Source organism: Panthera tigris, chromosome D3 (assembly GCF_018350195.1).
Source record: "Panthera tigris isolate Pti1 chromosome D3, P.tigris_Pti1_mat1.1, whole genome shotgun sequence".
NCBI lineage: Eukaryota > Metazoa > Chordata > Mammalia > Carnivora > Felidae > Panthera > Panthera tigris.
In genome coordinates, this window is record NC_056671.1 from 9,138,287 (window position 1) to 9,152,068 (window position 13,782).

Consider the following 13,782-nt stretch of genomic DNA (forward strand, 5'->3'; position numbering starts at 1 on the left):
ACGTGACTTGTCAAATCCTCATAACATTAACCACATTCTAAAAGTTGTTTCCTAAGCCATGATCTTACTGAAGCCAGTTCAGTCAATAATGTTGTGCCTTTAATTTGTAACTAGGTTTTGTCATTTTGACCTTGGATGCACAAGTCATGAGAGATCACCAGCACTGCAACACTAAAAATGAAAACAAAACTCTTAAAAAGGGGTAAAATGCAACTAGACCAAACCATGGCAAAATGGCTTGTGGGGAGGGGGTGGTACAAGCAGCAACTTAAATTATAAATAGCAGCCCCACTGTTAGCTTCTTTTAAGAACTAATAATTCCTCTTAAGGGAAGTTATACTAAGGCAGTTAATACTTAGGTGTGATGATTAAGAAACTTTTAGCTACTTACCAGGAAACTGACTCCAAAATTATTAAACAGAGACAGTAAGATGGTGAGGATAACTACATTTGAGACCTCAAATTGAGTACATAATAAAATTAATTACTGAAACTGTTTTTTACATACTATATCACATACAAAATTTCCCTTTAATGGTACAGATATACAGCAAGACTCCTTTTTAAAGAGCATCTATTAAAGGATTAAATTTGTTAACAATTCCTAGCACCAAATAAATAACAAGTACACACTTATTTTTGGATACCAAGTCATGGCATAGTTAATGAAAGCTTAAGTCAAAATGTTTTCTCAACACTTTTTAAAATCTGGCATTTAGTAAATTCAGGCATTAAGTCTTTCTAAAGTAACCCAAAATTTAGTATCTAAAATTTTAATATTTAATATCCCTTAGAATATAATATTGCACATAAAGTTACTCATTACTGGCATACACTTCTGAAGGACTTCTGCAAATTAGTACCTTTCCTATCCAAATACCAAAAGTCCACGACTAGCCTTACTTAAAAACTGCCCTACAAAATAAATTAGGATGTACCCTACACGTTCATTTCCAAAAGAGAGCCCTGCCCAGACTTTCTCCATTTAGGAGCCATCGTTTATTTACCTTTTCACTGGTAGTGAGAGGGGCCAGTGCTGCCAAACAGAATCAAGCAGCTAGGTCATGCTTTCCTGGTGAAGCTCAAAACATCCTGGGAGTCTACCACTTGAGTATTTTAAACCTTCAGTCATGCAAAGACTGAAAAGACAGAAATGTTTCTTCCCTAAATTTTCAAACCTATTCAATTAAAAATCCTTATAAGGATAAATTTCTTCTAGCCAGGATACTGAAAAAGCCTAATATTTTAAGCTTTTTATACTAAGTTTGTGGCTTGGTTGAAAAAAAAGGGAAAAAAAATGCATTTCTGGAGAAGTTTCTCTGAACAAGGAAAATATTAGGCATTTCCAAAACAGTCACATGTTTGCTTGGTATGCAAAAATTAATTTCTGAAGCAACTCAATTTTTTAATTAACTCCAGCTTTCTTAAGCTGGGTTATATTTCCTTTTTTTTAAAACTCTGAATTATTTACAAATATACATTATTTTCAATGATTTTGTCTGGCACAAGGAAAATACTGCTCAACAAGTCTACTCCCTTAACATGTATTCTTTAAAAAGTGTTTTACTGTTCAATAAAAATTAGTATAAAAAACCCAACTCACTGGCAAAGTAGAAAGAAGGGCTTGTCTCCTTGTTGTATGGTAATTTGGGGCATGCTGAATTTGGGAAATAGAAAGGTAAATTAGCCTTTTGAGGTGTGCATTTTCCTAATTTTCTGGAAAGGTTGACATATTTATAAATTTCTTTTTGTATTCATGCATAAATCATTTTTCTTATTTTACAAGAGATGACAAGTACTTTAAACATTGCTACAAAATTAAACAAGATAGGGCTGAACCAAGAAACATTTTTCTTCTACATTGATATGCTGAGTTCCACATGCTGACTTGTTTAAATGAATAAAATCATCTAATCGAAAGACCAACATGGCATTCCACTGAATAACCTTAATATAAATAATGTACCAAAATAAGAGAGTATTTACCAAGTTTAATTCAAAAGACTCAAACAGATTTGTAAATCATTATTAATAAAAACATCATTATTCTGTAAGATATTTATCAGGCATCTGGAAGTGAATCCCAAAACTTAAGAAAAAATAGTTATTATTAAACATGGGTGTGATATCATTCCTTATTAAAATGTTTACATAAATGGGGTGTAGGTACACTTGGAAGGATATGCACCAGAATGTTAACAGGTAATTATCAGGTGGAGGGATAACAGGTGCATTCTCAATCTTTTTGCCTCCTGTATTTTCTAATTTATCTGCATTAAACTACCAAAAACAAACTCAAAAAGGATTCTGGATCTAACTCTTCTTGATGGCTCTAGTTGGTAGAGAAAGTTTCATTACTACTATTTCTGAAAGGGAAAATGCCACTGCCCTAAAAGAAAATTAGGTGAATTACAAGACAAGATGTTAAAGAAACAAAAAGGAACTTCTTTCGTTACTCCTAAGAAAAACTTCTTAGGAGGGATGGGGCAATGATGAAAGTTAGATTAAGGTCAAAGAGATGAAGTTTTTGCGATCAAAATCCTTTCTAAGATAGCTAGAAAGAGAACAAGGTCAACAACTACTTAGAATGTATGATAACTCCTAACAATGTAACTGTTCAGTAATCTGTCGGCATACCAACCATCTGAAGATAACAATCAGTCTTTAGTCATTACTGTCCTTTCTATTCTCAAAGCCTTTTGCTATGGCCATCCAATTGGTAAGTGACAAAAAGGTGACACAGAACTGTTGCCAACATCTCGGTGCATATTCTTTTGTTTGCATAAAAATTTGAAAATGTTTAGATAGAACAGATCTTAACAATAAACATAATTCATACTAAAAACATTTGGTTCCTTTGGGAATATGAAATATAAACTGCTCGAGGGGTATGAGAGTAAAATTAGCATTTCTAAGCAACAGATACATCTTAAGTTTAAAATAATGTACTCTGAAAACATATCTATGTGTCTTTATCTGGCATAATTAAGATTTGGAAGATCTAAAATAACTGAAATAATTATTGAAGAATTAATGGATTTGCTTTAGTAGATTAAATTATGGCTTATACTTCATTTCCTACTGTTCTTTTCAGAGTATGGAGTACCCAAATGAGAACCCTGAGTAACCAGCAACAATCGTATGAAATCCAGAGCTTCACCCCAACCTGTCCCCTCATCAACAGACATCAATTAAATACAAGCCATGGAAATTGCAGGAGAGCAGTTCAGATCTGGCTGAGCAACTTTCTCCTGGCATTAAAAAAACTGGTCTTAATGACTAGTTCACTCCAGATTTCACTGGACATTAGGTCTAATGTTTTGTTTGCAGTATTTCTGATTTACCCATATTTCAATTGACTTCAGGGTCCAAGGCCAACTGCTTTTCAAATAGAAAAGTTTTGGGAAGGTAGTTATAAAACCATTAGTGTCTCAAATACAGTGTTTACTGTACAAGCGATTTCAAACCAACGAACATTCATCCAAAAGGAAAAACCAGATGCTGGCAGTGAGTGAACACATTGAGGAGAAAGATTCTTCTCAACATCACAATATTACTACAATGTCTCAAAAGCATGGGTACACAGACAGTTGTTCTCTAAAAGCAATGGAAATTTTAGTTCAAAAGTTTTAGATCTTATTCAAAGGGGAATATGCCAGAAAATGGGAGGAGAGAAATGTTTTCTCCACTTGTTAAATCATGATGTATTTATCAGAAATATATAAAAAAATCATAATGAACTTTTCACCTAAGCCTTTAGCAAACCAGAAAATTGTTGAAATATATACAAATTGCATAAAAGCGTACATGATGAGTCAATGGTGTCTTTTTATACATATTTAGTCCTGGTTAAGACAAGCCAATGACGAGCAATCATAACCAAAATCAGTGTGTTGATATACTTTTCAATTAAATTGTGAATGGGTTTCTTGTAAGAAAGTTTCCCAAAATGTAGCAATTACCTCATCTTAATTCAAAGAGAATAATCCACACTAGGAAGTTTTAAGTGATAATGTGGAAAATTAAGATCAGATTTAAGTTATTTTATAAAAACCATGGCTATGATCATGTAGATTTCCTACCACTGTGAACATATGCAACAGAAGCATGTCTCCAGGAAGTAAGCACGAGCAGGTTATAGGTGACAAGAAGGATGATTCCTGCTGCCTGAGTCCCACCTAGTCTTATGAACCTCTAAAATCAAGTGTCACCTGAAGTTAAAAAGGAGAAAATCTTTATTCTTAGTCATTAAAAAAGTTTTAAAAGGGTTAAGAACTGAAATGGCCATGTAATCACATGTAACTATGATTTCATTCTAAGAGTGGCACACTTTTTATCTGTATGAATGAACTTGAATTTCTCTCCTCACACTCTAAAAATTGAAACGCCAATGGGAAAACCTAACTGACCGCACAGGAGCGCTCAGGAAAGTTCACAACAAAATTTACATCTTAATGAAATCGGCACTAATTTAACGTGATTTTGAAAACTATAATATGGGTCAACTCACTGATTCTATATGACAAGATGTAAGTGGAAATCTTAAATTCTCAACCGTGAAAACCATATTATTTTAGTACCTCAGACACCTAAGTTGACCTGCACAAAGTTCTCCAGCCATAAAACTCAGATGGAGATTTCTGCTTATTATTCTTATATATACCATTTAATTATTTTATATAGGATACTTTTCTTCATTTTACCATTGCTTATGATGACTGTATTTAAAATGTGACTAATGTCTAAGGCATATCTAATGTTAGACTATTCTGACCACTTAAAATACAGCATGAGGCAAAAACATACTTTTTAACATTTTAACATTTGTTAACATTTGTTAAAATGTTAACAAAGAGCAATAAAAATATGTAATGCCAGTAACTTCCAGGGGAAGAAGAGAAGCAGAATGTTTTCTTGCTGGAGAGTGCTTTCATTATGGTAAAACTTTCTTTTGTGCCTTAGGCAGGCCATGCCAAGTGGTGGTAATACTGATGAGGAAGAGGAAGAGGAAGAGGAAGAGGAAGAAGATGGCTTTCTCCACAAAAGATGCTTTCTGTTACACACATCATTACGTTTCAGTTAAACTAAGGAGAAACATCTGAAGACAGAGGAGTTTTAGAAACAGATTTGCCAAAACTTATAGAAATGGGTTCATCTTTTCTTTAGATTCCTGACCCTCAATGGCACAAGTTACTCTTAAAGTATCTTTTCAGAGGTTTAAAACAAATTAAGAATAGTCACACACACTGAAAGAGACAAACAAAAGTCTTCCTACCATACATCGCATGCGTCTGCTCATGAGCCCCGTACTGAGTTGCTGAAGAAGACACTAAACCAGGCTGGGCATGTGCTGGTGGTGCCATCATTCTAGCATTACCCTGTATTACAGGACTATAGACATGAGGATGCTGTGTTCAAACAAAAAATAAAGAGAAAACATTAAACTATCCAATACAGTCAAGCAAATTTTAGTTAGATGTCTTAACTCCATGGTTTCCAGAAACAAGTCTGAGAACCCTAAAACTGTTTTTGGCGATTTCCTTTGAAATACGTTAACACTGACCAGCAATCTTCTATGAAAAAGACCCCCCAAATCCTTAGCTATCTACTTCACCATAACACACAGCACAACTATAAAGGAAAACCCCTTTACCATATTAAAAGTTAGAAGTTATTTAAACGGAACAAAAATGAAGAGTTCGGTCGTATCGGCCTTACCTGAGACTGATAATGTGGCACATGCTGAACAAGAGGCTGATTTGGAAACTGCTGAGGACTATAGGCAACATATTGTGTGGAATAAGCTGGTGGGGTGGCCACAATCGGTGGGCCTGCTGCTGAGGCTGGGTGCATCATGGTGCTCTGATGATGCTGGTCTTGCCGCTGTTGGGGCATATTTGGTACTGCACAAAAGATGACTTAGTATTAGAAAAGAGCATCTCCAGAATCAAACACATGAACACGGTCCACGAGCCTGGGCATGATTGGACCCTCCTGCCTGCCTTTCCAATGCCATGTTATATACCATTCCCTCCGCTGCTGCAGCCACTCTGGGCTATTTTCCTGCCACACGTGCTATTAGGCCTCAGTCACAAACACTGATTCTCGAAGCTCAGCTTGGACAACTCTGACTCATCCTTCAGGTGTCAGCCTGAAAGCAACTTCCTCAGAGAGACCCTCTATAATGACCCCCAGATTTGATCAAACCCCTGCATCAGACTCTTAGAGCACGATAAAATGTTTCTTTCATACTACTACTCAGATAACCCCCGTCTGATATGCCAGATTATGCCGCTTGCTACAGAAGGGCATTAGACGTATACAAAGAAGAACAATAGTTCACGAAAGCCAGCATAGAGCCAATACTAATCTTAACTCCATCTTAACTTCCTACCACTGAATTCTTACACAATTTCTTGCTTTCTCAAAACACAGCATCACATGCTATCACGTAGCAGATTTCTAAATAGCTCTTTTTTAAAAAATGTTTTTCGTCTTTTATTATTCCACCCAGATTTCTGCCTATGGTCCTCCTCCTGTTAAAATTCTAGTTAAGAATTCAACTCATGGGGTGCCTGGGTGGTTCAGTCAGTAGCGAATGCGATTCTTAGGGTGTGAATTTGGATCCCACACTGGGTGCAGAAATTACTAAAAAAAAAAGAAGAACAATTCAGCTCAACTGTCGTCTCCTTTGTAGCATCTTTCCCAGTTTGCCCAAAAGAGCTGGCTGCATGTTTTGTGTATCTTTCCCTTGCATGTCTATTGTAACACTGATTGCTGTCTGTGATGGGTTTATGGAGTGATGTTAACAAAGCCACTTGAGGGAAGAATCACGAACCACTGCCCACAACAAGGTATGAGGCACAAAGAAGGTATAACTTGGCATCTTCATAAAATCACCAGAATTATACAAGTAACTACTAGTTTAGTGACAAAACTTGCTTTTTATCTTAAATATGTGAATTTTCTTAGTATACATTTAGGGGAGCTATATACTGTTTTATCTATTCAGAAAAGCCAGTATGAAAATGGGAAAAATGAAGATGGTAATATCTTTCTGAATTTGATCTTCAGAGTCCACATATTTCTTTTTATAAATTTTACTTTATTTTAAAATGTTTTATTTATTTATTTATTTATTTTTTAATTTTTTTAAACTTTTTTTTAAATTTTTTTTTATTTTTGAGACAGAGAGACAGAGCATGAACAAGGGAGGGGCAGAGAGAGAGAGAGGGAGACACAGAATCTGAAACAGGCTCCAGGCTCTGAGCTGTCAGCACAGAGCCCGACGCGGGGCTTGAACTCACGGACCGTGAGATCATGACCTGAGCCGAAGTCGGACGCTTAACCGACCAAGCCACCCAGGCGCCCCAAAAAATGTTTTATTTATTTTTGAGAGAGAGAGAGCATAAACGGGAAAGGAGCGGGGTGGGTGGGACTAGGGAGGGACGGGGGGGTGGGGGGGGCACAGGGACAGAGAATCCAAAGTGGGTTCCACGCTGTCAGCCTCAAGCCTAATGCAGGGCTCAAATTCATGAACCACAAGATCATGTCCTGAGTGAGCCAAAGTCGGACGCTCAACTGACTGAGCCACTTAGGCGCCCCTCCACATAATTTTTTTTTAAGTTTATTTATTTTGGGAGAGAGAGAGAGAGAGAGCACACACTCGCAAGTGAGTGGAGAAGGAGAGAGAGAGGGAGAGAGAATCCCAAGCAGGCTCCCCACTGACAGTGCACAGCCTGATGCAGGGATCCATCTCACCAACTGTGAGATCATGACCTGAGCCCAAATCAAGAGTCAGACACTTAACCAACTGAGCCACCGAGGTGCCCTGAGAATACCTGGGGTGTCTGGGTGGCTGTCAGTTGAATGTCCAACTTTGGCTCAGGTCATAACCTCAGGGTTTCAGGAGTTCGAGTCTCACATGGGTTTGATGCTGTCGGCACAGAGCCCACTACAGATCCTCTGATGCTCTGTCTCCCCCTCTGTGCCCCTCCCCTGCTCATGCTCTCCCTCTCAAAACTAAGTAAAACATTAAGAAGAAAAAGCCAGTTCCTTTTAGTAAAGAAAAGCCACCCCAAATTCCTATAACATTTTTATCAAATGAAAGGTTATCTAATTAAATTCACTAACTGAACTGAACCTTTTCACTATTTTTTGATATTTGATTATGACTCTCATATTAAAATTAGAAAGCCAGGCCAGTGTACAGTCTTAAGATTTAAAATTCTAGTTACACATACAGAAAATGTCTGAATACAATCTTTTTTTATTTTTTATGTTTATTATGAGAGACAGAGAGAGAGAGAGAGAGAGACCAACCATGGTAGCAGGGCAGTGGAGGAGGTGCAAAGAGAAGGAGACACAATCTGAAGCAGGCTCCAGGCTCTGAGCTGCCAGCACAGAGGCTGATGCAGGGCTCCAACCTCATGAGCCGTGAGATCATGACCTGAGCCAAAGTCAGACACTTACCCAACTGAGCCACCTAGCCACCCCTACAATCTTTAAACATAAAAAATTCAATTATACAAAACTAAATCCTCCCTTCCACCGTCTGCATACCATTTTCTTCGCTAATAGCAACCACTATCCCACTCATTTGCACATACGCGTATGTATTTATACAGACATATACCTGGGTCTACAGTGTATATATTTTCCTTAAATTTAATCTACCTTAATATTAAATGATACCTGGGTGGCTTAGTCAGTTAAGTGTCCAACTCTTGAGTTCGGCTCAGGTCATGATCTCACAGTTCGTGAGTTCAAGCCCCCCAATGGGCTCTGCACTCATAGCACAGAATCTGCTTGGGATCCTGTCTCCCTCTCTCTCTCTCTGCCCCTCTCCCACTTGCTCTCGCTCTCTCTAAAAAAGATAGTAATGGAAATTCATACTCTGGATAGCAAAAAATAATTGCTAATTTTTAAAGGAGCAAATAATGGCACTATTAACTATGATTTTTAAAACAAAGAGTCTGTAACTCTTAAATATACACACTGAAATATTGATAGGTGAAATTATATGATGTCTAGGATTGCTTCAAAATAATCCGGTGAAGGCAGGGTGTAAGTGAGGATATGAATGACCATCACTGGTTGTGAGCTGATAAAGCCTTTCAAAAATGTTTGTAATAGACAGTTAGCCCAACATGAAATAATTTTTTAAAAATGACTAAAAGATGATAAACAAATGCAACTTGTAAACCTCATTTGGATCTTAACTGGAACAAATTAATTGTAAAAATATACATATATTTTAAAGATACCTAGAGAAATTTGAGGATATCAGGGAAGAACTGTTCATTCTATTTAGGGGTGATAATGGTACTTACAGGTGTTTTATTGTTTTAAGAGCCCTAATATTTCCAGAAAAATGAATTATTTACAGATAAAATGATATATCTGAGACATGCTTCAAAATAATCTAAAAGGGAAGGGATGTTACAGGTGAAACAAAATTGTCCTTGAGTGTATGATTTTCAAAAGTACTTGTATACTACTGTACTATTCTAACTGCTATATATATTTTTTTTAATTTTCAATAAATAGGTTTTTAAAAAACTTATTTATTTTATTTTATTTTTTTTTAGTAGTCAAGATATGTATGAAGCTCAAAAATAAAGAAGAAAACCTGGGAGTGGCTGGATGAAAAAGTAGTCCTATCGGAGATAAGCACTCTAATAGAACAGAACAAAAAACCCCAGAAATAGATTCAACTGCACATGGGCCCTTAATATATGATAAAAAATAGCATTTCATATCAATTTGATCTCTGGCCATAATGGAATTTAAAATTCAAAAACAGAAATACATCTGGAAATATTCAAATATTTGGAAATTTCAACACAATGCCAAATAACCCACTGGTCAAAAAAGAAATTATAAGACAAAAAATATTCTGAATTGAGTAAAAATGAAAATACAACATAGTAAGTTTTGGGGATGCAGCTAAGACAATGGTTAGAAATCTGTGGCTTTAAATACTTCTATTAGAAAAGAAAGTTTGAAAATCACCAACTGAAGCGACCACCCTAAGAAACTAGAAAAACTGCAAATTAAATCCAAAGAAAGCAAAAGAAATTAAGTGATAAAAAGCAAAAATAAACAAAATAGAAAATATAGAAAAAGCAATGAAACTAGAAGTGGTTCTCGGAAAAAATCAATGAGTCTCTAGCGAGACTGATCAAGAAAAAAAGGGAGAGAAACAAATTATTAGCACCAGAAATGAAATACAGAGCATCATTACAGAGACTACAGGCATTAAAAAAATAAAGAAGGGGCGCCGGGGTGGCTCAGTCAGTTAAGCGTCCAACTTCAGCTCAGGTCATGATCTCGCGGTCCGTGAGTTCAAGCCCCATGTCAGACTGTGTGCTAATAGCCTGCTTCGGATTCTGTGTCTCCCTCTCTATCTGCGCCCCACCCCCACTCACATTCTGTCTCTCTCTCTCTCTCAAAAATACATAAACATTAAAAAAATAATAAAATGAAATAAAAATTATGACAACTTTAGGCTACTACATTGGTAAGTTAGACAAACGGCCACAATTAACTGGATAACAAAACGGTACAAAGACATTACAAAGTAATGCAAACTACAGATCAATATCCCCTAAGAGCATAGGTGAAAAACCTCCTAAACAAAACACTATCAAGTCAAATCCAGGAATGTGTAAAAAGGATGATACACTATGACTAATGTAAGTGGGATGCCAGGAACGCAAAGCTGGTTCAATTCACAAATAAATGTAATTCTTCAAAATAACAGCAAATCAGAAAAACTATATGATCATCGATCATCATAACAAAGTATTTAACAGAAGTCAATAACCAACCATTCATGATAAAAAAAAAAAAAAAAAACCTCAGCAACTTAGGAATCGAAACCACACCTAACTGTATGCAGGCATTCCTCAGAGATATCTAGGTTTGGTTCCAGACCACTTCAATAAAGTGAGTATCACAACAAAGTGAGTCAAGTGTGTTTTCTCATTTCCCATCGTTCTACAAGTTATGTTTACACCATACTATAGCCTGTAAGTGCATAACAGCATTGTCTACAAAACACAACATGCATACATTAAAAAATACTTGATTCCTAAAAAATGCCAACCATCATCTCAGCTTTCAGTGAGTTTGTAACCACTAATCACAGATCATATATATATGTGTATGTGTAAATATATATATGTGTGTGTGTATATATATGTATATAAAACAAATAATGTAAACATTTAAAATAATGAGAATTACCAAAATATGACACAGAGACAAATGCTGAGCAAACGCTGTGGGAAAAATGAAGTCAACAGACTTAGACTTGCCTCACAAAGAGTTGCCACAAAACTTCACTTTATTTAAAAAAATAAATAAAAGGCAGTATCTGTGGAATGTAATAAAAGGGAGTATGCCTGTACCTAACAGTGTAAGATAATAATAACAGTGTAAGTAAGAACTTAGGATGAGTTCTTTATCCTAAGAACAGGAACATGGTAAGGATCACGTCACTTCTAGTCAGTAATGTATTAGAAGACTTAGCTAGTACAACAAAGCAAGAAAAAGATACAGTGATTAGATTATGATGGTGTACACAGAAAATTCTAAGTCTAAAAAAAGCTACTAGAGGGGTGCCTGGGTGGCTCAGTCAGCTAAGTGCCCAACTTTGGCTCAGGTCATGATCTCATGGTTCATGGGTTTGAGCCCCGCACTGGGCTCTGTGCTGACAGCTCAGAACCTGAAGCCTGCTTCCTGCTTCAGATTCTGTGTCTCCCTCTCTCTGCCCTTCCCCCACTCGTGCACTCCATCTCGGTCTCAAAATAAATAAACCGACAAACATTTTTAAAAAGCTATTGAAACAATAAATGTGTTTAGCGAAGTGGTAAGACAAGACACAAGCTCAATATTAAAAAATCAAGTGTATCTCTATATACTTGGTAAACAGTGTTAAAAAATTTTAAAACACTGAAACAATAGCATAAAAATATGAAATACTAAGTGATAAATTTAAGAAAATATATGCAAAACTTATACAATGAAAAAGACTACAAAACACCGGTGAAACTGAAGATCTAAAAATAAATGGAGAGATATACCATGTTTCTGAACAGGAAAATTCAATATTGTTAAAGGGGGACACAATTCCCCTACAAACTGATCTTCAGATACAATGCATAATTCCAAACTGGTTCTAAAATTTATTTGATAATACAAAGAACCTAGGGTACCTAAAACAAGTTTAACAAATAAAACCGGAGCACCTACATGAATTGATTTTAAAATTTATCATAAAGTAACAGTAATCAAGAAAGTGAATACTAGCATGAGGATAGACACACGGATCAATACAATAAAAATTAGTTCAGCAACAGACCACATATATATGGTCAACTGAATTCTGTGAAAATGCAGAGATAATAAGTAAGACAGAGGCTAGTGCTGAGAAAACTGAATATATGCATATACACATATGGGGAAAAAATGAACTTCAACATAACCTCAAGCCCTACACAAAAATTAATTTCAGATTGATCATATACCTAATTTTGGAAAAGATAAAACATATTAAACTTCTAGAAGAAAACATAAAAATATTCACAATCTAGGGCAGGCAAAGAGTTCTCAGTAATGACACAAAAAAGTATGAGTGATAAGAGAAGAACTTGATAAATGGGACTTCATCAAATTTAACACCAGCTCTTCAAATGAAAATCTGGCTAAAAGCAAGCCACAGACTGGGAGAAAATATTTGTAACACCCATTTCTGATAAAAGACAATTATTAGTAGGAAAAGAAACCCAATGTGAACAAAGGGAAAAAATTTGAACGGACACTTTTGCAAAAACTGACAGTCAATTAATGCATGAAAAAATTGCCCATGATCAGTAATCATTAAGGAAACACACTCTACAACCACAATGAGACACCACAATGAGAGGGGCAGAGAGAAACCCAAGCAGGCTCTGTGCTGTCAGCACGGAGCCCAACGTGGCACTCAAACTCACGAACCGTGAGATCATGACCTGAGCCAAAATCAAGAGTTGGACACTTAACCAACTGAGCCACCCAGGTGCCCCGTCATGACAATTTAATGAGGACATAGTCTTTTCAACAAATGGTGCTGGGGTATGTGGAAAACCACATGCAAAAGAATGAATTTGGATCCCTATCCTCATACCATGCACAAAAATTAACTCAGAATGGGGCACTCGGTTGGCTCGGTAGGAAGAGCAAGTGACTCTTGATCTCGGGGTCAGGAGTTTGAGCCCCATGTTGGAGTTAGAGATCACTTAAACGAATAAAACTTTAAAAAAAATTAACTCAGAATGGATTATCAATCTAATAAATGTTGCAGCCAAACTATAAAACTCTTTATAAGTCACAGTAAATCTTTGTGACTTTGGTTCAGACAATGGTTTTTCCTTAGATATAACACCAAAAGCATAAGCCACAACAATAAAAACACAAATGAATCTGCATCAAAATTAAAAACTTCTGTGCTTACAGGGTGCTTCTGGTGCTCGGGATTCTCTTTTTCCTTTCTCTGCCCTTTCCCGCTCACATGCTCACACATGTATGCTCTCTCTGTGTGTCTCTCTCAAAATAAAATAAACTTAAAAAAAATACCAGGGGTGCCCAGGTGGCTCTGTCTCAGTTGGCTGAGAGTCCGACTTCAATTCAGGTCATGATCTCACATTTGGTGAGTTTGAGCCCCGCATCGGTTCACTGCTGTCAGCACAGAGCCAGCTTCGGATCCTCTGTCCCCACCTCTTTCTGCCTCTCCCCCGC

The 13,782-nt window shown here is 36.5% G+C and overlaps 1 protein-coding gene across 7 annotated transcripts in view; it reads right to left on the reverse strand.

Annotated features, from left to right (window-relative positions):
* The window catches only part of ATXN2 (ataxin 2), a 126,006-nt gene that overhangs the window by 17,655 nt on the left and 94,569 nt on the right, over positions 1-13,782 (reverse strand). For 5 of the 7 annotated variants that reach the window (XM_042961874.1, XM_042961875.1, XM_042961873.1 and 2 more), the window contains 3 exons: positions 5,719-5,903; positions 5,276-5,408; positions 1,604-1,657 (listed from right to left, as the gene is read on the reverse strand). In XM_042961874.1, the coding sequence (XP_042817808.1) occupies positions 1,604-1,657; positions 5,276-5,408; positions 5,719-5,903 (372 nt within the window). The remainder of the gene's footprint in view (positions 1-1,603; positions 1,658-5,275; positions 5,409-5,718; positions 5,904-13,782) is intronic. The other 2 variants (XM_042961877.1, XM_042961876.1) reach the window with 1 other exon arrangement.